At 42.6% G+C, this 23526-nt stretch overlaps 2 protein-coding genes across 2 annotated transcripts; both read right to left on the bottom strand.

The window, feature by feature from the left end:
- On the bottom strand, positions 1-1430 carry LOC102413970 (zinc finger protein Pegasus-like). The gene is given in 2 exon segments (XM_025287374.3): positions 1-636; positions 638-1430. Coding segments are annotated over 2 exon segments (1266 nt in total). The 5' UTR covers positions 1283-1430; the 3' UTR covers positions 1-15.
- Positions 1431-7692: 6262 nt separating this feature from the next.
- On the bottom strand, positions 7693-23489 carry LOC102414307 (Krueppel-like factor 17). Its single transcript, XM_025288877.3, has 3 exons — positions 23307-23489; positions 9190-10054; positions 7693-8869 (listed from the first exon to the last, which is right to left on the bottom strand). Exons 1-3 carry the CDS (start codon positions 23388-23390, stop codon positions 8622-8624), a joined length of 1197 nt encoding a protein of 398 aa, XP_025144662.1. The 5' UTR covers positions 23391-23489; the 3' UTR covers positions 7693-8621.
- Between the last annotated feature and the right edge of the window lie 37 nt (positions 23490-23526).

A 23526-nucleotide genomic window follows, 5' to 3' on the forward strand; every position in this document is an offset into this window, starting at 1 on the left:
AGAGTGTGATTGTGTTCAGTGTTGGTTATGCTGCCCTCTTGCAAAACGACAGGCAAAATCATACTTGTTTTTACATTTGCACCCACATATGTTACACTGAAAAGGATTTTCATACCCATGACATCCCATGTGGATAGTGTAAAGGATATTGTCGGCAAAGTACAGGTCACAGTGCTGGCAGTGGTGGAGAAGCTGCGGGCCCTGGACTGGCAGGGTGGGAGCTGGAGTGCTCGGCTGGCTGTTTCCCATGCTTGGAGTACTTGTGTGGGCACTTGGCTCACTGCTCGGCCCTGCCACCGGACTGCAGTTCCTCTGGCCGTGTGGCGGCCGAGGCTCGGGGCTGGCGGGAGAGGAGCTCTGAGGAAGACTTGCTGACACGGCAGAAACCACTGCCTGGGCGGAGGGCTGCTGCATCATGAAGGGCTTCTCCTCGGCGCAGGGAACTACGTCAGGGGACGCGGGGTTTTGGTTTTCAGGTGGCAAACTGGACAGCTGTCTGGCTAGAGTTGAGAGCTGGTTTAAAGGGTTGTCGACCATGAGTTCTTGGGGGTCTCTTGGCAGGCCTCCAGTTGGTGTCGTTTTCGCCATACTTTCATAGGAGTCAGTCTGGATATTTGGGATTTTGTGGGTAAAATCCCACAAAATTAAGGTAGTCTGGCTTCTGAACCACCATGGAAGGTGGGCTTAAGTTGATGAGTGCTCTTCTGCTATAGTTCAGGTTGCTGGTTTTCTTCTGTAAACCCCCCCACATTTTCTTGCTGCTTAAGGAAGACCTAGTACCTTTAATTGGTACCATTTTATGCTTGCACCTTCGATGATGGGACAGGTTGCTTCGGTCACTGCAGCGGAAGGAACACAATTCACATTTGTATGGTTTTTCTCCTGTATGGGAACGCATGTGGGCTTCCAGATGACGCTCATAGGCAGATGCAAATGGACACAAGTGACATCGATGAGGTTTCTCACCTGTGTGAATTCTAATGTGTTCAATGAGCCGGGCGGTGCCTTTGCTGGCATAGTTGCAATACCGACACTTGAGCTTTCCATCAAAGGTCCTTTCAAACCCGCCTACTAACATTCCTGAGTTTTCACCCAGGGAAACTTCAACAGATGGGTGATCAAGTCCATTTTGATCACCATCTGTTCCAGCTCCCTGAAGAGCCTCTGCTTCTTTGTCCCCACTAACTGATCCAGAAATCATGTTGACATGATGGGTCTGCTGAGTTAGGTATTCCTGGAAATCTTTCACAAAGTCCAAAGGCTCCGGTTTCTTCTCACCCATCTTTGATTTTGATATATATATATGTATACATATATGAATATTTCTGAAGTTTACAGTTCGTTATACCGCCTGACAGTCGCACCGAGGAACCCCCACCGCCTTGTTCAACGCCGCTGCCGTCGCCGTCGCCCCCGCCGTCTTCGCCCCCGCCGCCGCCATGTTTTTGTGTTATAACCAGAATTTAGACAAAGGGTTCTAACTATGACTCAAATCCAGACGCGATAAAAGTAGGTGAGGAAAATTGATTGCATGAAAATAAAAATCTTTTACACGGCTGTAAGTATACATATAGATGGTAGATAAAATCAAAAGACAACTCAAACTCTAAAAATGAGGGGAGAATACACCAAAACCAAGAGGGGAAAATGGACAAAATCATAAACAGATAATTCACATTAAAGAATAATAGACCATAAATGTGTTAGTCGCTCAGTCATGTCTGACTCTTTGCGACCCCATGGACTATAGCCTGCCAGGCACCACTGCCCATGGGATTCTCCAGACAAGAATACTGGAGTGGGTTGCCATTCCCTTCTCCAGGGGATCTTCCAGATGCAGGGATCGAACCTAGGTCTCCTGCATTGCAGGCAGACTCTTTACCATCTGAACCACCAGGGAAGCCAGCGAGGGTAAAATAAAAGGGTTCAATACTAAAGTAACTGAATGCTAAAATATATGAAATAAATATATGAAAAGAAATCTAGTTGTCATTCATTATTTGAAAGTTAGAGTGACAGAGTTTATTTTCCTGGGCTCCGAAAATCACTGCAGATGGTGACTGCAGGCACAAAATTGGAAAACGCTTGCTCCTTGGCAGAAAAGTTACGACAAACAAAGATGGCTGCATTACAAAGAACTGATGCTTTCGAACTGTGGTGCTGCAGAAATACTCTTGAGAGTCCCTTGGACTGCGAGGAGACCAAACCAGTTAGTCCTAAAGAAAATCAACCCTGAATAGTCATTGGAAGGACTGATGCTGAAGCTGAAGCTCCAATACTTTGGCCACCTGATGAGAAGAACTGACTCACTGGAAAAGACCCTGAAGCTGGGAAAGATTGACAACAGGAGAAGAGGGTGACAGAAAATGAGATGGTTGGATGGCATCACCGACCCAATGAACATGAGTTTGAGCCAACTCCAGGAGATAGTGAAGGGCAGGGAAGCCTGGTGTGCTGCAGTCCACAGGGTCGTCAAAAGTCAGACACAACTGAGTGACTGAACAACAATAAAGGGAGAAAAATAGTAAGCCTCAAAGAGATCCAACTAATTCCAAGTAAAACTCATGCCAGAAATAAAAGCTAACACCACACTTACAGGAATAAAACAATCCAACAATCAACAGTGTAAATTCACAATTTTCTGATATTCAGAAAATAAATTGTCAGCCATTCAAAGACTGAAAAAAAATTTGAGTATTACTGATCTTTGGGGCAATGCTTCCCAGGTGGCACTAGTGATAAAGAACCCATTTGTCAATACAGGAGACACTAGAGACGCTGGTCCAATCCTTGGATTGGGAAGATCCCCTGGAGAAGGGCAAGGCACCCCACTCCAGTATTCTTGCCTGGAGAATCCTATGGACAGAGGAGCCTGGTGGGCTACCGTCCAGAGGGTCGCAAAGAGTCGGACATGACTGAAATGTCTGCCTTTGTTGGACTGTGTGTCAAACTGTGTGTCTGTGTGTCAGAAGGAGAGGAGGGGTGACAAAAATTGACAAAACAATGGCCAAATTTTTTCCAAATTTTATTAAGACAATAAAACTTTAAAGAAGCTTCAGTTCAGTTCAGTCGCTCAGTCGTGTCCGACTCTTTGCCACCCCATGAATTGCAGCACGCCAGGCCTCCCTTATTCATCACCAACTCCCAGAGTTCACTCAAACTCACGTCCATCGAGTCAGTGATACCATCCAGCCATCTCATCCTCTGTCGTCCCCTTCTCCTCCTGCCCCCAATCCCTCCCAGCATCAGAGTCTTTTCCAGTGAGTCAACTCTTCGCATGAGGTGGCCAAAGTACTGGAGTTTCAGCTTTAGCATCATTCCTTCCAAAGAACACCCAGGACTGATCTCCTTTAGAATGGACTGGTTGGATCTCCTTGCAGTCCAAGGGACTCTAAAGAGTCTTCTCCAACACCACAGTTCAAAAGCATCAGTTCTTTGGCCCTCAGCTTTCTTCACAGTCCAACTCTCACATCCATACGTGACCACTGGAAAAACCATAGCCTTAACTAGACGGACCTTTGTTGGCAAAGTAATATCTCTGCTTTTCAATATGCTATCTAGGTTGGTCATAACTTTCCTTCCAAGGAGTAAGCGTCTTTTAATTTCATGGCTGCAATCACCATTTGCAGTGATTTAGAGCCCAAAAAAATAAAGTCTGACACTGTTTCCCCATCTATTTCCCATGAAGCGATGGGACCAGATGCCATGATCTTAGTTTTCTGAATGTTGAGCTTTAAGCCAACTTTTTCACTCTGCTCTTTCACTTTCATCAAGAGGTTTTTGAGTTCCTCTTCACTTTCTGCCATAAGGGTGGTGTCATCTGCATATGAGGTTATTGATATTTCTCCTGGCAATCTTGATTCCAGCTTGTGCTTCTTCCAGCCCAGCATTTCTCATGATGTACTCTGCATAGAAGTTAAATAAGCAGGGTGACAATATACAGCCTTGATGTACTCCTTTTCCTATTTGGAACCAGTCTGTTGTTCCATGTCCAGTTCTAACTGTTGCTTCCTGACCTGCATACAGATTTCTCAAGAGGCAGGTCAGGTGGTCTGGTATTCCCATCTCTTTCAGAATTTTCCACAATTTATTGTGATCCACACAGTCAAAGGCTTTGGCATAGTCAATAAAGCAGAAATAGATGTTTTTCTGGAATGCTCTTGTTTTTTTGATGATCCAGTGGATGTTGGCAATTTGATCTCTGGTTCCTCTGCCTTTTCTAAAACCAGGTTGAACATCTGGAAGTTCATGGTTCGTGTATTGCTGAAGCCTGGCTTGGAGAATTTTGAGCATTACTTTACTAGCTTGTGAGATGAGTGCAATTGTGCGGTAGTTTAAGCATTCTTTGGCATTGCCTTTTTTTGGGACTGGAATGAAAACTGACCTTTTCCAGTCCTGTGGCCACTGCTGAGTTTTTCAAATTTGCTGGCATACCGAGTGCAGCACTTTGACAGCATCATCTTTCAGGATTTGAAATAGCTCAACTGGAATTCTATCACCTCCACTAGCTTTGTGCATAGTGATGCCTTCTAATGCCCACTTGACTTCACATTCCAGGATGTCTAGCTCTAGGTAAGTGATCACACCATCATGATCATCTGGGTCATGAAGATCTTTTTTGTACAGTTCTTCTGTGTATTCTTGACACCTCTTCTTAATATCTTCTGATTCTGTTAGTTCCATACCATTTCTGTCCTTTATCAAGCCCATCTTTGCATGAAATGTTCCCTTGGTATCTCTAATTTTCTTGACGAGATCTCTAGTCTTTCCCATTCTGTTGTTTTCCTCTATTTCTTTGCATTGATCGCTGAAGAAGGCTTTCTTATCTCTTCTTGCTATTCTTTGGAACTCTGCATTCAGATGCTTCTATCTTTCCATTCCTCCTTTGCTTTTTGCTTCTCTTTTCACAGCTATTTGTACGGCCTCCTCAGACAGCCATTTTGCTTTTTTGCATTTTTTTCCCATGGGGGTGGTCTTGATCCCTGTCTCCTGTACAATGTCACAAACCTCCGTCCATAGTTCATCAGGCACTCTGTCTATCAGATCTAGTCCCTTAAATCTATTTCTCACTTCCACTGTATAATCATAAAGGGTTTGATTTAGGTCATACCTGAATGGTCTAGTGGTTTTCCCTACTTTCTTCAATTTAAGTCTGAATTTGGCAATAAGGAGTTCATGATCTGAGCCACAGTCAGCTCCCAGTCTTGTTTTTGCTGTATGTATAGAGCTTCTCCATCTCTGGCTGCAAAGAATATAATCAATCTGATTTTGGTGTCAGCCATCTGGTGATGTCCATGTGTAGAGTCTTCTCTTGTGTTGTTGGAAGAGGGTGTTTGCTATGACCAGTGTGTTCTCTTGGCAAAACTCTATTAGCTTTTGCCCTACTTCATTCTGTATTCCAAGGCCAAATTTGCCTGTTACTCCAGGTGTTTCTTGACTTCCTACTTTTGCATTCAAGTGCCCTATAACAAAAAGGACATCTTTTGGGGTGTTACTTCTAAAAGGTCTTGTAGGTCTCCATAGAACCATTCAACTTCAGCTTCTTCAGCATTACTAGTTGGGGCATAGGCTTGGATTACTGTGATATTGAATGGTTTGCCTTGGAAATGAACAGAGATCATTCTGTCATTTTTGAGATTGCATCCAAGTATTGCATTTCAGATTCTTTTGTTGACCATGATGGCTACTCCATTTCTTCTGAGGGATTCCTGCCCACAGTAGTAGACATAATGGTCATCTGAGTTAAATTCACCCATTCTAGTCCATTTTAGCTTGCTGATTCCTAGAATGTTGACGTTCACTCTTGCCATCTCCTGTTCGCCCACTTCTAATTTGCCTTGATTCATGGACCTAACATTCCAGGTTGCTATGCAATATTGCTCTTTACAGCATCGGACCTTGTTTCTGTCACCACATCTACAACTGGGTATTGTTTTTGCTTTGGCTCCATCCCTTCTTTCTTTCTGGAGTATTTCTCCATTGATCTCCAGTAGCATATTGGGCACCTACTGACCTGGGGAGTTCCTCTTTCAGTGTCCTATCATTTTGCCTTTTCATACTGTTCATGGGGTTCTCAAGGCAAGAATACTTTGGCCTAGTATAGTCACCTTCAGAAACTTGTCCTCACAGCATGCTGTACATTTCCCACCTCCCTCCCATACGAGGTTGTGACCTCCAAGGGTGGAGGCCTGTTTTTCCCACCGTTGCAGCATACATGGCGCACTCTTGCCCACTCTGGTTCCTACCTGCTCCCATTCCTCAGTGAAAGTGATGGGTCACCAACAGATCTCTCTTGCAACCCAACAAGCAACCTGTCCTGCTGACCCTACCAGCAGGGATGCCAAGAAACCAGCCCTGGCCCACTAAGTCTGGGATGCTCCACTCCATGGAAGGGACCCAGTGCTCAGGTGGAAACCAAAGGGACTTCGGATACCTAAGACTCCTGTCCTTGGGGCCAGAAATTGGTCACAAAAGATTGCCCTCTGCCCCAATTTTTAAAAATCAGATCCATTACCGTGGCTCACAATTGGGGTGGAAGCCACCAGGATGCCAGGCCCAAGTATGAGGGAGTCACTTAGGAAACAGACCAAGGTGTCCTGCAGGACAGGGTCAGGGTGGAAGGGAGAGAGGCAGGCACAACCAAGGCCATGAGAATGCCCCCAGATGCCCAGAAGAAATCTGAGTCCACAGAGGTTTGACTCTTCTCCTTGGCAGCATGGAGCACTTTCAGAACTTTCATCCATGATCTTTCTGCCCTCCAGCAAGGCACTGTCATTCTCTGAGTCCTTACTGTCCAGCACAGAGCATGATCAAAGGCAGACATCCAGGAAATGGGAGACCCAACTAGCCCCCATAAACCCTTTAGGTCTGATTCAGGCACCTCTTTGAGAAGTCTTTCTTCCTTGACTCATCCTTTCGTTTTCTCTGTGCCCCTCACTATGAGTTGTTCCTCACAGCCGTGGTGCTGTCTGTATTGTGGGTTCTTTAATGAACATGTGCTGAATGAAAGGAAGCTTGCAGGTTGACTGTCCTCAGAGCAGATTACCAGATCCAGCTTCCCTCTGCTTGGAATTCTCTTTATTCATCTGATGGGTTTATTTCAACACTAGGGGGTTACTAGATGTTATGTACCCTTGCTTACTGAGCTCAAGGGTCACCTCCTCCAGAAAGTCTTTGACCTTCCCCCTTAAGGTATTCTTCCTTCCACGGCCATTGCACCAAGGGGGACCTCTCAGCTTCTAGATCAAGATAGTCCCTGGGCCACAAGAACCAGACCTGATTCATTTCACTGTGGCCATCTCCTGAAAGTGCTGGGCCTAGGAGATACCTGTAGAAGATATCACCTCTAAGGTAAGAGATCCACCTCTGAAGTGGACAGCTCCTGACTGGGATCCCAGCTCTGCTACTTGAGGACTTAGGCCAGTTCCTATTAGTTTGCTGGTCAGTAAAACAGCCAGCTGAGGTACAGAAATGAGGTTCTGAACCAACTGTGGTTGAGTTGCCAGGGGAGTCATTATGCCCTTAACCCCACGGGAGGGGCAGGGCAGAACAGGCCCTGTGATATTTAGGAGTCCAGGTACCTGGGCTTGGTAGGGGGCAGAGGGGAAATTACAGTGGGGTTCATCCTTCTCTGTCCCAGTCTAGTGTCCTCCACCCACGAGTCACCTAGAAAACAGAGCCTGGAACATGAACTAAGTATCAGTGTTTTATTTGGGTGACAAAAACCCGAGGCATTGAGGATGAGAAAAGGGACACAAGGTAAGAAGAATGGGAGGTAATGCAAGGTGACAGTGCACAGTCTGCTTCACGACAAGCCTGGAAGAGCCACAGAAGCTGTGTGCACTGGCTGCCTGGGAGGTCTCCCCACTGGGAGAAATCCTGCACCAGTTCAGGGAAGGGAGGGAAGAAGAGGGAATTTATCCGCCTGGATTTCTCCCAACTCCCAATAGTCAAACACTACGCCTGGAGCATTAACTCTTCCACACTCCTGGGTTGCTAGTGGCTACTTGAGATGTCAGATCCCATGCCCTGTGGGGAGCATTTCATCCAAGTCTGGAAATGATGGGAGGAGACAAATTGGATATGTGGCTAACGAGTGCCAGAGAGCATTTGATATTGTACATAAGACGTGTTCACAAAAGTCCAATACTGTTTTTCTCATTTATCAGAAGAGGAAACCTGGCACAATGGTCAAAAACCTTTCCCAAGGTCACATGGCTAGTAAGTGGTAATTCAGGATTTGAACATAGTCTGGCTCTGGAAACTGTCAAAGACCAAGATAAGGAACTTGGATTTTGTGTAGCAGGCAAAGGAGAGTCGCTAAAGGGTTTCAAGCTGGGAGTGACATAAGATAAAGAGCTTTTGACTAAAGCTCCCATTCTTTACTTTGCTCCATCTTCCCATGTGGCTGAACTTGGCACAAGTAGGTGGCCCCAGAGATGTGAGGACATCCAACACAGTTTCTGAGGAGCCCTGACTGGGTCCAGAGCTCATACGGGCTTCACCATTGCCTCATAATCTTAGTGTCTTCATCAAAGCCTACACCCACCAAAGAGACTAGCTGGTCAGAGGCATGCAGGATCTGGGTGGAGAAGCCAAAATGAGGGGATGAGCAGATTGACCTAAAGACCAGGAGTAGGAGGAGGACCAGCCATACATCCATTGTCAGCAGGTGGGTCTGGAGATCTTGGCGTCCGCATATGAGTCCTTTGGTGTTGCCTGAGATGGTCAGATCTCATGAATTGTCGGCCGCACTGGTCACATTTATGTGGTCGATGTTTGGTGTGTATGCGAGTATGTCTTCCAAGTTCATCAGAACGGAAGAAGGACCAAGTACAGGCTTCCCACATGCATTTATAGGGCCGTTCACCTGGGGAATGACAAGGGAGAGAAGAAATTTAGAGGAACAGGCTAGCAGGTAGGAAGAAAGGGGTCTGACCCGATGAAGCAGAGCCGTCAATGTTGAGGAATCAGAAGGAAAAATGTAGGAAAGCAGTGAGGGGATGGCATAACTAGCAGTCTCCATCATCTCAGCACAGGCATACCAGACTGTGGGAAAGCAGGTCAGTGGGGCCACCAGAGCTTGATCCCAAGCTTTAAGGATGACGGGCTAATTTCAAACCATTACAGACCACAAATCTAAAACCAGAGATTCCTCCACCCACCCTACATGTCTGATATTTCATTTACCTGTGTGTTTGCGTTGGTGACTCACGAGGTGGGAGCGCTTAGTGTAAGCTTTTTCACAGTTCTCATAGTCGCAGCGGTAAGGCCTTGAAACTGGGGATCTCCGCTTGGGAGCCTTTTCCTGGGTCCTGGAGTACTGCTGCTCTGCTCTTTGTGGAGCAGGTATGGGCTGCTTAGGTAGGAAGGGGTCTTCTTGGGAGACTGGCTGGTTCACAAAAGAGCCCTGGGATTCCAAAGCCAGCAATAATGGAGATCCACCTGGGGGCATCCCAAAGTTGTGGGGCTGTCTAGGAGGCAACATCTGAGCCACAGAAGGGAGCATTGCTTGGGCCTCAGTGGAAGGCACGGTTGGATTTAATAATGTTTTAGGTGGTAAAGGGTCTCTGTTAGAAGCTATTGTTGGGAGGCCAGGATAAGACATTGTTCGCATTCTGATGTGGGACATCATTGGGATTCCACTGGGAGGTGAGGCTGGTGGCCCATTAAGGGGCATCCTTAGATTCCCACCAAAGGTCATGGCCATCCCTGGAATATTGGGCTCTCCTAAGGGCATCATCTGGGGTTCCTTGAAAATCATCATTCCTGGTTGTGAAGGAGACATTCCTTGAGTGAAAGTCATCTGGGAAGGGGTGAAAGTCAGTTGGGGGCAGTAGCTCACACAGTGGTCAGGCAGTGCCATACTGAACTGTGGCCCCATTTCACTGGCATTCTGCCTGGGTGCCTCAGCAGAAGCCAAGGGGATCCTCTGCAGCTCTGTGCACTGAGGGATGTGTTGAATGCCTAATGGACTATGGTTCCAAGAAGTGTGCATTCCACTGCTTCCGGGAGATGAAGACATGTTCAAGATGGACATTGACTTCTCAGCATCCTTGGAGAAAGAAAGTCAGGGGAGATTTACCATAGCTTAAACCACACTTCCACATGTCCCCATTTCCAGACCCCCCCTTAATCCAAGCCCTCATTATCTCTTGTCTGAATTATCACACATTCAGGCCATTCTCCAGTTTGGGTTTTCTAAAATGCACGTCTGGGGGACTTCCCCGGTAGTCCAGTAGTTAAGACTCCTTGCTTCCACTGCACGGAGCTTGGGTTCGATCCCTGTTCAGGAAACTAAGATCCCGTATGCCACACAGTGTGGCAAATAAATGAATAAAATGCCAGTCTGGCTGACAGAAGCATGGTGGAAGCCCAGAAGTGACTCATGCCATTCTACCTGCTTGGCATGCTTTTAGTTTTATTTCATAAAAAGTATTAAGAGCAAATAAAATATTCCACAATCTGTACTTTCAGCTGAGACTCTTGAGAAAACTCTCAAATTCCAGATTATGTTTAAGTGTGAGGGTGAAAGATCATCTCAAACTATCAGAACAGGTTCAGAAAACCATAAAGGTAAGAAGAATGGAGGGTTCAGATAGGTCTCGGCTTTGGCAAAACTTAGAAACCATTCACAAATATTTACCTACAGAAGAGGCTCTCAGGAATTCCCTGATGGTCCAGTGGTTATGAATCCACCTGCCAATGCAGGGGACACAGTTGGATCTCTGGTCCAGGAAGATCCCATATGCTGCAGAGCAAGTAAGCCTGTGCCACAGCTACTGAGCCCACTCTCCTAAAGCCTGTGCTCCAGCAGGGGAAGTCATTGCAATGAGGAGCCCACTCACCACAACTACAGAAAGGCTGTGGGCTGCAACAAAGACTCACCACAACCAAAAATAAATTTAAAAACTTTAGAAGTACTAATTTAGGAAGAAAAAAAAAAAGAGGCTCTCATCTGAGTAGGAATGCAGTGGTTAAGTCTGAGATCAAGCATTGGAGGAAGTAAAGAAAAGGGGAAGACTTTTAAGAGCCCTTTTTAAAAGGGTGGGGGATTGTCTTAGAGGGCAAGGGCACTATTCCTTAACTGACTGATATTAAGGGAAAAGAGAAGAGATTGGTGGTAGAATTTCTTGAAACAGGACACGATCCAAGAATCATATTTTTTAAAGTTGTCAATTACTGTTGCCATAGAGAGAGCTCTTGATCTGAGAAACTGGGAACACAACCCCAGTATCTCTCCAGAAAAGACCAATCCATTCAACCAATGAAAACCAAAACATGAGTAAAATGCAGTATTCACTGAAGATACTAAAACACCAAAACAGAAATTGAAGATTGTAATTTCTCAAAAGAGAAAGAAAATTCACCAGAAAAGTGTTGTTGAAGATCAAGGAAAAATTAACACCATTCAAACATAAGTTAAAAAAAAAAAAAAAGAAAAGGAAAACAAAACTTAAGAAAGCAATTGCAGCTTTTACCAATTACAGGAACACCACAGGGTAGATAGAGGAATTCAAAGAAGTTATGTCCAGACAATAGGCTATGAGTAATAATAGAGGGGAAGGAGGCAAGGAGACAATGATAAGGGAAACCATAGGGGCTTCTGTGGTGCTAACAGTGTTTCAAAGGTCCTTATTCTGTAATAATCTGTTAAACTGTGCACTTACATTCACACTTTTGTTTGAGTGCTATTTATCACAATAAAAAGGTTTTAACATAATACTGTGAGAAATCTGGATTTTCAGCATAAGTGAAATTATAAAAATCAGACACAAAAATAATGCTATATTGAAATAGGAATTATTTTATACAAGCACAAATCCCTCATGTTCAGATTTTTGCCTTCAATTCCATTCCTTACTAAAAGGAAGAGTCAGGAGAATTTTCTGACTCCAAGTCTGGAGCAAGGAATGAATAAATGAACCTGGTGCTTCTTATTGTGCCAGAAAATAAGGGAACTTCCCAAGATAATTAGGACTGTGTAAAATGGACACAGCTGAAGTTGACACCAGGGAAGATAGTAGAGTAGGAAGCACTAGGAATTCACGTCTCTGACTGCAGAATTTGCCTGATATAATTACTTTGGAACAATGGAGTCTATTAAATGCTTGTGACTTCAAGGAAAGGTGTGAAAGGTAGGCTGCAGTTAATTTCAGTCAGTTTCAGCTCTTAGGTAGTTAGTGGCTATCCCCAAACATCCTGGGTCCCCTACAGGGAAGCTGTGCATACATTTCTGGAGCAGCCTGCCTCAACTTGTGAGAACCAGAGTGGGCAATGAAAACTTTGTGCTCCAAATAATGGGTATTCTGTGTTCTAATCACTAACTGCTGCTTCTGATCACGAGGTGCAGAAAGAGGTGGGAAGCCACTGTTCCAACTCCCACTGCAATCGTCACAAACCTCCTCCTCCAAATGACAGAACCTACAGGGTATTTAAAAGGACTGGCACCTATTTCTCTCTCTCTCTGGCCATGTTGCATGGCTTGCGGGATCTTAGTTCCCAGACCAGATATGGAAACTGTGCCCCCTGCAGTGGAAGCACAGATTCTTAACCAGTGGACCGCCAGGGAAGTCCCTGGCATCTGTTTTCTTCTCCCTTCATTTTTCCCTTTTTCACCTTTTGGGAACCATACATTTAAGAACTAGTATAGTTAAAAGTTTCCCGGGTGGTTCAGTGGGTAAAGAATCTGCCTGCAATGCAGGAGACACAGGAGAAGAGGGTTCAGTCCCTGGATCAGGAAGATACCCTAGAGGAGGAAATGGCAACTGCTCCAGTACTCTTGCCTGGAGAATCCCATGGACAGAGGAGCCTGGTCTGCTACAGTCCTTGGGGTCGAAAAAAGTCAGACACAACTGAAGCGACTGAGCGTGCGCACGCACACACACACACATACTCAAAAGCAACCACATATATGGAAAATTTAGAAAGTCACCACACATACCTAAGAAAAGATCCAGACTCATAAAATATCTGGGAAACCTTAAGCTTACCTCTCAGGCTGATGCTGTCACAGAGACAACATACCCCAATTTAAATAAACTATAAACAAAATCAGTAAACCCCAAGGAAGAGGAAGAATTTTATTTCCAGAGTTCCTACATCATAAGATTCAAATGTCCTGTTTTCAACAACAAAAAAATCATGAGTCATAAAAGGACAGCAATGTTATGACCCATTCAAAGGGGGAAAAAATAAACAGAAATGTCTAAGAAGACCAGATGGTGAACTTCCTACACAAAGAATTTAAAACAACTGTCTTAAAGATGCTCAAAGAGCTAAAAGAAGATGTGGACAAAGTCACAAAACTGATGTATGAACAAAATGGTAATTTTGATAAAGAAGAAAACCTAAAAATAAACTAAAAAGAAATTCTGGAGCTTAAAAATATAATAACTAAAATAAAACTGACTAGAGGGATTCAAAAGCAGATTTGAGTAGGCAGAAGAATCAGCTAATTTGAAGATAGGACAATTGAAATTGTCAAGTTGAGGAACAAGAAGAAAAAAAGATTGAAGAAAACTGAAATGAGCACCGAAAGGACCTGTGGGACAACATCAAGCAGATCAACATATGCATTGTGGGAATCCTAGAAGAGAGAGAGAAAGGAGCAGAGAGACCGCCTGAAAAAATAATAGGTGAAAACATCTCAAATGTGATGAAAGGCATGCATATAGCCCTCCAAAGAGCTCAGTGAACTTCAAGTAGGATAAAATCAATCAAGGAAATCCTCGCTGAGACACATTATAATCAAACTGTCTAAAGACAAAGAATCTTGAGAGCAGTAAGAAAGTAACTCATCACATATAAGGGATCGCAGATGAGATTATTAACAGATTTCTCATTAGAAACCTTGGATGCCAAAAGGCAGTGGGTTGATATATTCAAAATGCTGAAAAAACTGTCTAACCAAAAATCTTATAACTGGCAAAACTGTCCTTCAAATATGAAGGAGATATTAAGTTATTCCCAGATAAATGCTGGAAGAGTTTATTACCATTAGAGCATCTTTTGTTCTAATGAGGTGACTCCTGGTGACCTTCTGGATAGAGGCTGGTCACCAAGAAAGACCAAGCCATCATTAGAAGCTTGGAATTTGGGCCATATCCCTCATTCTCCAGAGACAAGAGAGGGCCTATAAAATGAATTAATAATTGGTGATGTCTACATTATCAAGTAGCCATAAAAATCCCCAAAGTACAGAGCTCAGAGAGCTTCTGGGTTGTTGAACATCTGGAGGTGCTAGAAGGGTGGTGTACCTAAGAGAGGGAATGGAAGCTCTGTGCCCCTTTCCCATACCTCACCCTCTATGTAGCTCTTTATCTGGCTGTTCAATTGTATTCTTTAAAATATCATTTTGTAATAAATCAGCAATAGTAAATAAACTTTTCCTGGGTTCTGTGAGCTGCTCTATAAAATTATCAGATCTCAGAAGGAGGTCATAGGAACTGGTTCCAATTCACAGACAGTTGGTCAGAAGCCAAGGTGACAACCTGGACTTGTGACTGGTGTCTGAATTAGGGGGTAAGGACTTCCCTGGCTGTCCCTTGGCTAAGATTCAATGCTCCCAATGCAGAGGGCCTGGGCTCCATCCCCAGTGAGGAAACCAGATGCCACATGCCACATGCCACAAGAGTTCCCATGCCACAACTCAAGGTCCCACATGCTGCAACTAGAGATCTTGTATGCCTCAACTAAAATCCTGCATGCCACAACTAAGACCCAGCACAGCCAAATAAATAAAAATAACGGGGTTTCCCTGGTGGCTCAGTGGTAAAAAAAATCTGCCTGCCAATGCAGGAGACATGGGATCTATCTGTGGGCTGAGAAGATCCCACATGCCATGGAGTAACTAAGCTTATACACCACAACTACTGAGCCTGTGTTCTAGAGTCCAGGAGCTGCAACTGCTGAGCCCATGTGTCACAACTACTGAAGCCTGAGCTCCATAGAGCCTGTGCTCCACAAGAGAGTCCACTGCAATGAGAAGCCTTCAAACTGCAACTAGAGAAAAATCCACACAGCAACAGACCCAGCACAGCCAAAAATAAATAACGTAAATAAATAAAATTATTTTTTAAATTTAAAAATAAATATTAACGAAAAGAAGAAATATAGGGTAGGGGACCGTCTGTGGGATTAAGCCCTTAACCTGTAGGACTGGGCACTAATTCCAGGCAGTTAGTTTTTTGTTGCAGAAAACCCACATAGCTGATGTCATAAGTGTTGAGAATGAGAATGAAGGAAAACAGTTTTCTTAGGTACCAATGCATAAAAAATGTACTAGTTTGTATCTTTGTACTCGTAATACATAAAGATGTAACTTTGTGACATTAATAACTGAACTGAAATGGGGACAGGACAGGATGGAGCTTTTATTTTAATCACATTAAGTGGTATAAATTCAAATTAGTATGTTATAATTATGGGATGTCAAATTTAATCCATATAGTGAACACAAAGAAAATAGTTGTATGATATATACAAAAGGAAATGAGAAGGGAATTAAAGTTTCACTACAAACAAAGATCAACTAAACACAAAAGATATAATACAGGAAACAAGGGACAAGAAAGCTAAATGCATACTGAAAACAAAGAGCAAAATGACAGAAGTCCCTCCCTATCATTAATTACTTTAAATATAAACAGTTTAAACTCTCCAATCAAGACAGAGGTTGGAAGAATGGATTCAAATAAACATGGTCTAATTATATGTTGTTTACAAGAGACTACTTTAGATCCAGAGACAAAAATAGGCTGAAAGTGAAAAGATGGGAAAAGATATTCCATGGAAATAGTAAACAAAAGAGTTGGCATGTCTATACTAGTGGCTATCAAACATAATAGACCATAAATCAAAAAAAGTTTCAAGTACAAAGGATATTATATATCAGTATATTAATAAAGGTTCAACATAGCAAAAAGATGCATAATTATAAAGATTTACACCTCTTAATAGGTCAAAGTATCTGAAACCAAAACTGACCGAGTTGAAAGGACAAATAAGCAGTTCTAAGTAACAGCTGGAGATGCCAATGTCTCACTCTAAATAATAAATAGAACAAGCAGACAGAAGAAGAGTAGGGAAACGAAGTTGAACAAAACATAAACCAACTAGATACAACAAACATATACAGAACACTCTACTCAACAAGATACACGTTCTTCTCAAATGCACACGGTACATTCTCAGAATAGATCATATGTCAGGTCACAAATTAAGGCTCAAGAGATTTTAAAAGACAGAAATCAATAATAACAACAATGCTGGAAAATATCCAAATTTATGGAATTAAACAACATACTCTTAAAAAACCAATAGGTCAAAAAAGAAATCACAAGGGAAATTAGAAAATACTTAGACAAACAAAAATGAAAACAACACTAAAAAACTTGCAAGGTACAGCAAAAGCAATGCTAAGAGGGAATTTATAACCATAAATGCTTATAATTTAAAAAGATCTCAAACCTAGCTTTATGCCTTAAGAAACTAGAAAGAGAACAAATTAACCCAAAGTTAGCAGGAAAGAAATATTAGAGAAATATTATTGAAACCAAAAGTTGGCTTTTGGGAAAGATTAACAAAATTCCAAACCTTTAGCTAGACTGATCAAGAAAAAGAGAAGACTCAAATTACTGATCGCAGAAATGAAAGTGAAGACATTACTAAGAATTGTATAGAAATGAAAATTTTAAGAATAGAGTACTATGAACAGTTACATGCCAACAAACTGGATAATCTAAATGAAATGGATAAAATCATAGAAAAACAACACATACCAACACCAAATTATGAAAAAATAGAAAATCTGAATACACCCACAACTAGTAAATCAGTAACCAAAAGCTTCCAGGACAAAGAAAGATCCTGAACCTGACGGCTTCATGCCTACACTAAACATTTAAAGAAAAATGTCAATGCTTCTCAAATTCTAACAAAAAATTGCAAAGGGGACTTCCCTGGTGGTCCAGTGGCTAAGAATCCACCACACAATGCAAGGGATCCGGGTTCAGTCCCTGATTGGGGAATTAAGATTCTATACTCTGCAGGGCAACTAAGCCTCCGTGCTGCAACTCCTGAGCCCATGCTCCACAACTAGAGATCCTGCATGATGCAAGCAAGATCCCAAGTGCCGCTAAGACCCAATGCAGCTAAATGCTTTTTTTTTTCAAACTGGAAAAAAGGGGACTACTTCTTAACCCAATCTATGAGCTAAGCATTGCCCTGATACTAAAGCTAGACAAAGATACTACAAGTAAAAAAAAACTATAAACCAACATTTTTATGAATATAGGTACAAAAATCCAAAAAACAACAACAAAAAAAGCAAAACCTATTTTTGGCATTAAGGATAGACCAACAGAAAGGAAGAAAGCCAAGAAATAAATCCTTACATATATGGTCAAATGACTGTCAAAAGATGACAAGACCATTCAACAGGGGAAAGGACAATCTTTTCAATAAATGGTGCTGGTATAATTGGTTATCCACATGCAAAGAAATGAAGTTGGACCCTTACCTAACACCATATACACGGATTTCCCTGGTGGTGAATGCAGTGGATAAGAATCTACCTGCCAAGGCAGGGGACTCGGTTTTGATCCCTGGTCTGGGAGGAGTCCACATGCCTCAGAACAACTAAGCCCATGCACTGCGGCACTTGGGATCTTGCTTGCATCATGCAGGATCTCTAGTTGTGGAGCATGGGCTCAGGAGTTGCAGCACGGAGGCTTAGTTGCCCTGCAGAGTATAGAAACTTAATTCCCCAACCAGGGACTGAACCCGGATCCCCTGCATTGTATGGTGGATTCTTAGCCACTGGACCACCAGGGAAGTCCCCTTTGCTGAAGCCCCAGTCTGGAGCCCATAAGCCACAACTACTTAAGTTTGTATGCTCCAGGGTCCACAAGCCACAACTAACGAGCCCCTGGGCTCCAGCTACGGAAGTCAGAAGGGCTAGAGCCTGTGCTCCACGACCACAGAAGTGATCACAGCCAGAGAGTAGCCCCTGCTCTCTGCAACTAGAGAAAGCCCACATGCGGCAATGAAGACCCCACACAGCCAAAAATAAATAAATAAATAATATAAACTAATAAATACAGCAGTGTGTACATGTTGATCTCAGGCAAGGATTTAAAAAAAAAAAACATACAAAATTAACTCAAAATGGATAAAAAATCTAAATGTAAGAGCCAAACTATAAAACTCTTGGGGAAAAAAACAGAAAAGTTTCATGATATTGGATTGGCAATAACTTCTAAGAGATGATACTGAAGGCACTGGTAACAAAAGAAAATATGGACAAAATTGACTTCATCAAAATTTAAAACTTTTGTGCATCAAGAGACACTATCAAAAGAGCCTAAAGGCAACCCATTCGAAAGCAAGGACTGGAATAGATATGTTACACACATATTCAGGGCAGCATTATTCACAATAGCCAAACTGTGGAAGCAAGCCAAGTGTCCATCAACAGATAAACAAAATATTATATATATATATATATATATATATATATATATATGCTGCTTTGCTGCTAAGTCGCTTCAGTCATGTCTGACTCTGTGCGACCCCATAAACAGCAGCCTACCAGACTCCCCTGTCCCTGGGATTCTCCAGGCAAGAACACTGGAGTGGGTTGCCATTTCCTTCTCCAATACATGAAAGTGAAAAGTCAAAGTGAAGTCGCTCAGTCGTGTCCGACTCTTAGCGACCTCATGGACTTCAGCCCACCAGGCTCCTCCGTCCATGGGATTTTCCAGGCAAGAGTACTGGACTGCCATTGTCTTCTCCAAGATATATATATATAGTAGAATATCATTCAGTCTTAAAATGGAAGGAAATTCTGACACAGGCTTCAACATTAAGACATTAAGCCAAGTGAAATAAGCCAGTCAAAAAAACAATGTATGATTCTATTCATGAGATACTTTAGGAAGTCAAATTCAAGGAGACAGAAAGTAGTAATGAAAATGTGTTTAATCCCACTGAACTATATAAACATAACTACATATAATGATATTTTTATGTTATACAGATTTTACCATAATTTTTTAAATGCTTAAGAAGGGGCACAGAAGGGGTTCCCACTGGCCACATATGTAACAATTTGAGAATCAAAAAGAACAATTGTTGATTTTAATAGATTAAATCTATGAAAATTCATGAATCAAAAGTGACAATGAGTCAGCTATTATCCCAGCTCTGAACATTGTGAATTGAAGTGAAAAATTAAGCATTTATTCTGTTTGATAGGAAACTATTACTTCAAATTCACCTAATGATTCCAGTTGTTTAAGAAAAATCCTCCTTTACAGAAGAGTACAAACTAATACAGAAGGAATGGTGGAATTGGAAAATCAATTTATATCCTCTAAGGGAACTTTTAGGTCTTCCCTGTAGCTCAAAGGGTTAGAGTTCTCCTGCAAGGCAGAAGACCATGGTTCGATTCCTGGGTCAGGAAGATCCTCTGGAGAAGGGAATGGCAATCCACTCCAGTATTCTTGCCTGGAAAATCCCATGGACAGAGGAGACAGGCGGGCTACAGTCTGGAGGGTCGCAAAGAGTCGGACATGACTGAGCAACTAATAAGGGAACTTTTAGTTAAGGAAAAATTAGTATTTGTTTAAATGAAAGTGAATGATAAGTGGGGAGGGCGACATTTGGATGGATCCAAGGTAAAATTACAAATTACTTTCTGACAATAAAGCTGAAATATAAGTTCAAATAGATCAATAAGGCTTTTCTCTCCCCGAATTCAAGGGCCACACCTAATGTCACCAAAAGGTGGGAGCCAGATGTATCTCCAGATAGTACCTTTGAGACATCCTTACCCCAAATCAGGAATCCAATTAGTTTTAACATCTTTAGAGGGAATACAGTATATAATAATTTAGATCAAGCTAAATCATAATGATGAAAGTGGAAGAGGAGCCTGAAAAAGCTGGCTTAAAGCTCAACATTCAGAAAACTAAGATCATGACATCTGGTCCCATCACTTCATGGCAAATAGATGGGAAAGCAGTGTAACAATGACAGACTTTATTTTGAGGGCTCCAAAATCACTGCAGATGATGATTGCAGCCATGAAATTAAAAGACGCTTACTCCTTGGAAGGAAAGTTATGACAAACCTAGACAGCATATTCAAAAGCAGAGACATTACTTTGCCAACAAAGGTCCATCTAGTCAAGGCTATGATTTTTCCAGTAGTCATGTATGGATGTGAGAGTTGGACTATAAAGAAAGCTGAGTGCCAAAGAATTGATGCTTTTGAACTGTGGTGTTGGAGAGGACTCTTGAGAGTCCCTTGGACTGCAAGGAGATCCAACCAGTCCATACTGAAGATTAGTCCTGAATATTCAGGACTAATATTGGAAGGACTGATGTCAAAGCTGAAACTCCAATACTTTGGCCACCTGATGTGAAGAACTGACTCATCTGAAAAGATCCTGATGCTGGGAAAGATTGAAGGTGGGAGAAGAGAACGACAGAGGATGAGATGGTTGGATGGCATCACCGACTCAATGGAGATGAATTAGAATAAACTCCGGGAGTTGGTGATGGACAGGGAGGCCTGGTGTGCTGCAGTTCATGGAATCGCAAAGAGTTGGACATGACTGAGTAACTGAACTGAACTGAAATCGTACCACAAGAAAGCAATCTGATAAGTCCACAAGGAGGAATAGTCTACAAGGCAAAAGTTAATATGATGAAAAATGAAAGGTCAGTAAGGAAAAAAGAAAACTCTTCTAATTTCAAAGAGACTTAAAGTAGATTTTGGTTTGGACACATTAACTGGAAAGGACATTTTAGGAGCAACTAGGAAAGTTGAATAAGAATTACATCTAAGTAAACAAGTTGCTACTATATAGCACAGTGAACTATATATAATATCCTTCAATAAACTGTAATGGAAAAGAATATGAAAAAGAATATATAAGTGTATATGACTGAATCACTTTGCTGTACAGCAGAAATTAACATGACATTGTAGATCAACTGTATTTCAAAACAACTTTTTAAAAATTTTTGAAAGAATTACATCTAAGATGATATTTAGAAATTATCATTCATTAACTCTGAAGATGTGATAATGTGTCTTGACTATGGAAGAAAAGAAATTGCCATCCTATCTGTTTTATCAAAACTCCATCCATTTTATTCACCACCTACACTCAGTAACTAACATAAAGTAGGCACATAATAGGCGCCAGAGATCTATCTACTGGATGGGTATTTCTGGGGTACACAGCCACTTTTCCCTCCCTTTTTCTTTCCTGATTCTTCTTAGGCAAACTTCTTTGGGGATGTCTACAACACTTTACCACTATCTCAATTTACTATTCCTCCAAGTTCAGTCTGGCTCCCATTTCTTCACAGAAACAGCTTTCATAAAGGTCACTGGTGATCTCCATGTTAGCAAGCCCAAACACGTGTCAGAGTCCTCCCCTGCTTGACCTTTCACGAGTTTCTGAGACTACTGGCCATTGTTCTCTTTCTTTTTAAAAATTTTTATTGGAGTATAGTTGATTTACAATGTTGTATTATTTTCTGCTGTATAGCAAAGTGAATCTGTTATACCTATATATACATATACCCAGAGAAGGAAATGGCAACCCACTCCAGTATTCTTGCCTGGAGAATCCCAGGGACAGAGGAGCCTGGTGGGCTGCCGTCTATGGGGTCGCACAGAGTTGGACATGACTGAAGCGACTTAGCAGCAGCAGCACACATATACCCACTCTTTTCTAGATTCCTTCCCCATAAAAAGAATAATGGCCATTGTTTCCTTAAATGGTTCCTTCCCCTTGGCCTCTAGAACACAGGGCACACTGGCCAGGTTTTTCTTCTTCCCTTCACTCTGGCCTTCCTCCTCAGTCCCCTTTTGCATTAAGCTACTCTCCGGGCAACCTTTCTCATGTTAATACATCCACTTCTGTTTATAGTCAATTATTCTTAAATCAATAGCTCCAGGGCAGACCTGTTCAGAATCTTCCAGATGCTTAATGCTCAGACTATTTGGATAGCCCAAAGGCATTTAGTTTTTGGACTAAGTCCAAAACCCAGGATCAGCTTTATCCACTCACCCACCCCCCAACCTACCCCCAGGAGAAAAAAACTATTATTCCTGTTCGTTCTCATCCTTTGCTCCCAGAAAATGTCGCCAATCCAAGTTAATTACCAATTCTTGTGATGTCTACCTCCAAAACAACTCCAAGATCTATTCCATTTTCTCCACTCTCACCTTTCTAGTTCAGCCACCACTTTGATTGGATTATCATGATAGCTTTCTAATTATTGCCTTGAATTCTGCCCATACCCACCAGGACATAAATCACGTGTCATTTATTCAGTTAATAGTCTCAGCATTGGGTGCTGGGATTAAAGAGATTTCAGGTAACTTCTGATAGAGACTTTTGAGTATTCAGGGAAAACAAAGTTGTAAAGTCAGCAGGAAGCAGATAGGGAGGAAAAAATGACTAAATGGCAGGCCTTTGACAGATACTGGAAGTACAATGGTAAGTTTACCATCATATATTTTACCATTTATTGATCAGTATTTTTTATAAAAAACAAATTTAATTGTGATTGATCATACTTAAACTCTTCAATGGCTTTCCCCTGCTTTTGGAACAACCAACTCAAGCCCAGCAGGACTTAGGTGGTTCCAGAGTCTCTGCCTCCCCTCCCCTTGACCACTCTCCCATCACTCTCTTGGCCTTGGTCTCTTCCTGCATTTTCACTGCCTCCAAGGTGGAGGCATTCTGTCTCCGGGCTCAGGACCTGCCAGCCCTTCACCTAACCATTTCTCTGCGGTCCCAGAATGAATACTCGGCTGTCTTCTCCACATCCTAAATCAGATCAAACACCTCTACTCTACGTTACTATGGCCCCTATATTTCTTCTTTACAGTTATTTCTACACTTCCAATCATCCGGCTATTTATTAATAAAACAATCGATGAAATATCTAATGGTAAACTCACTATCCTATTCCCAGGGTCTGTCAAAGGCCTGCCCATTAGTAATTTTTTCCTCTCTGCTTCCGCCAACTTTCTTTGTCTTCTTCCCAGAGTACTCAAAAAAGTCTCTATCAGAAGTTATCTGAAATCTTTACTCCCAGCATCCAACCCTAAGACTACTAACGGAACAAACGACACATGATTAATGTTCTCTTCCTCGCATCCCTTCCCTTCCCAACCTATTCCTCGGACCCCTAATCCTCCCGATTTCTGCTTCCCTCGACTACCCCAACCTCCATGCTCTCAGCCCCCACGCGGTGTCCTGGGAAGGCCTGACTCACCTCTGTGAACTGGTGCGAAGCCACATGCCACTGATTCAGGCCCTCGGCCCCCTGCTCCATTTGAACTTGGGATGGGTTGCACATTGACACTGCGTTAGGGTCCAGACCCACACCCGAGCAGAGCTGAGACTCGCGGCGCGTCGCAGGTCTTGTACTACCACGCCACAATCACCGCGCTCAGCTTCTACTTCTCACCGCGCGGGGGGGGCGGAGCCAAGGG

Source organism: Bubalus bubalis, chromosome 6, assembly GCF_019923935.1.
Source record: "Bubalus bubalis isolate 160015118507 breed Murrah chromosome 6, NDDB_SH_1, whole genome shotgun sequence".
Taxonomy (NCBI): Eukaryota; Metazoa; Chordata; class Mammalia; order Artiodactyla; family Bovidae; genus Bubalus; species Bubalus bubalis.

Coding starts and splice junctions, on each gene's coding strand:
- LOC102414307 (XM_025288877.3), bottom strand. CDS start 23,390: ATGTGCAACCCATCCCAAGTTCAAATGGAGCAGGGGGCCGAGGGCCTG. Junction 10,055..23,306: donor CTTCGCACCAGTTCACAGAG/GTGAGTCAGGCC, acceptor TCTTTCTCCAAG/GATGCTGAGAAGTCAATGTC. Junction 8,870..9,189: donor TCACCAACGCAAACACACAG/GTAAATGAAATA, acceptor GTCATTCCCCAG/GTGAACGGCCCTATAAATGC.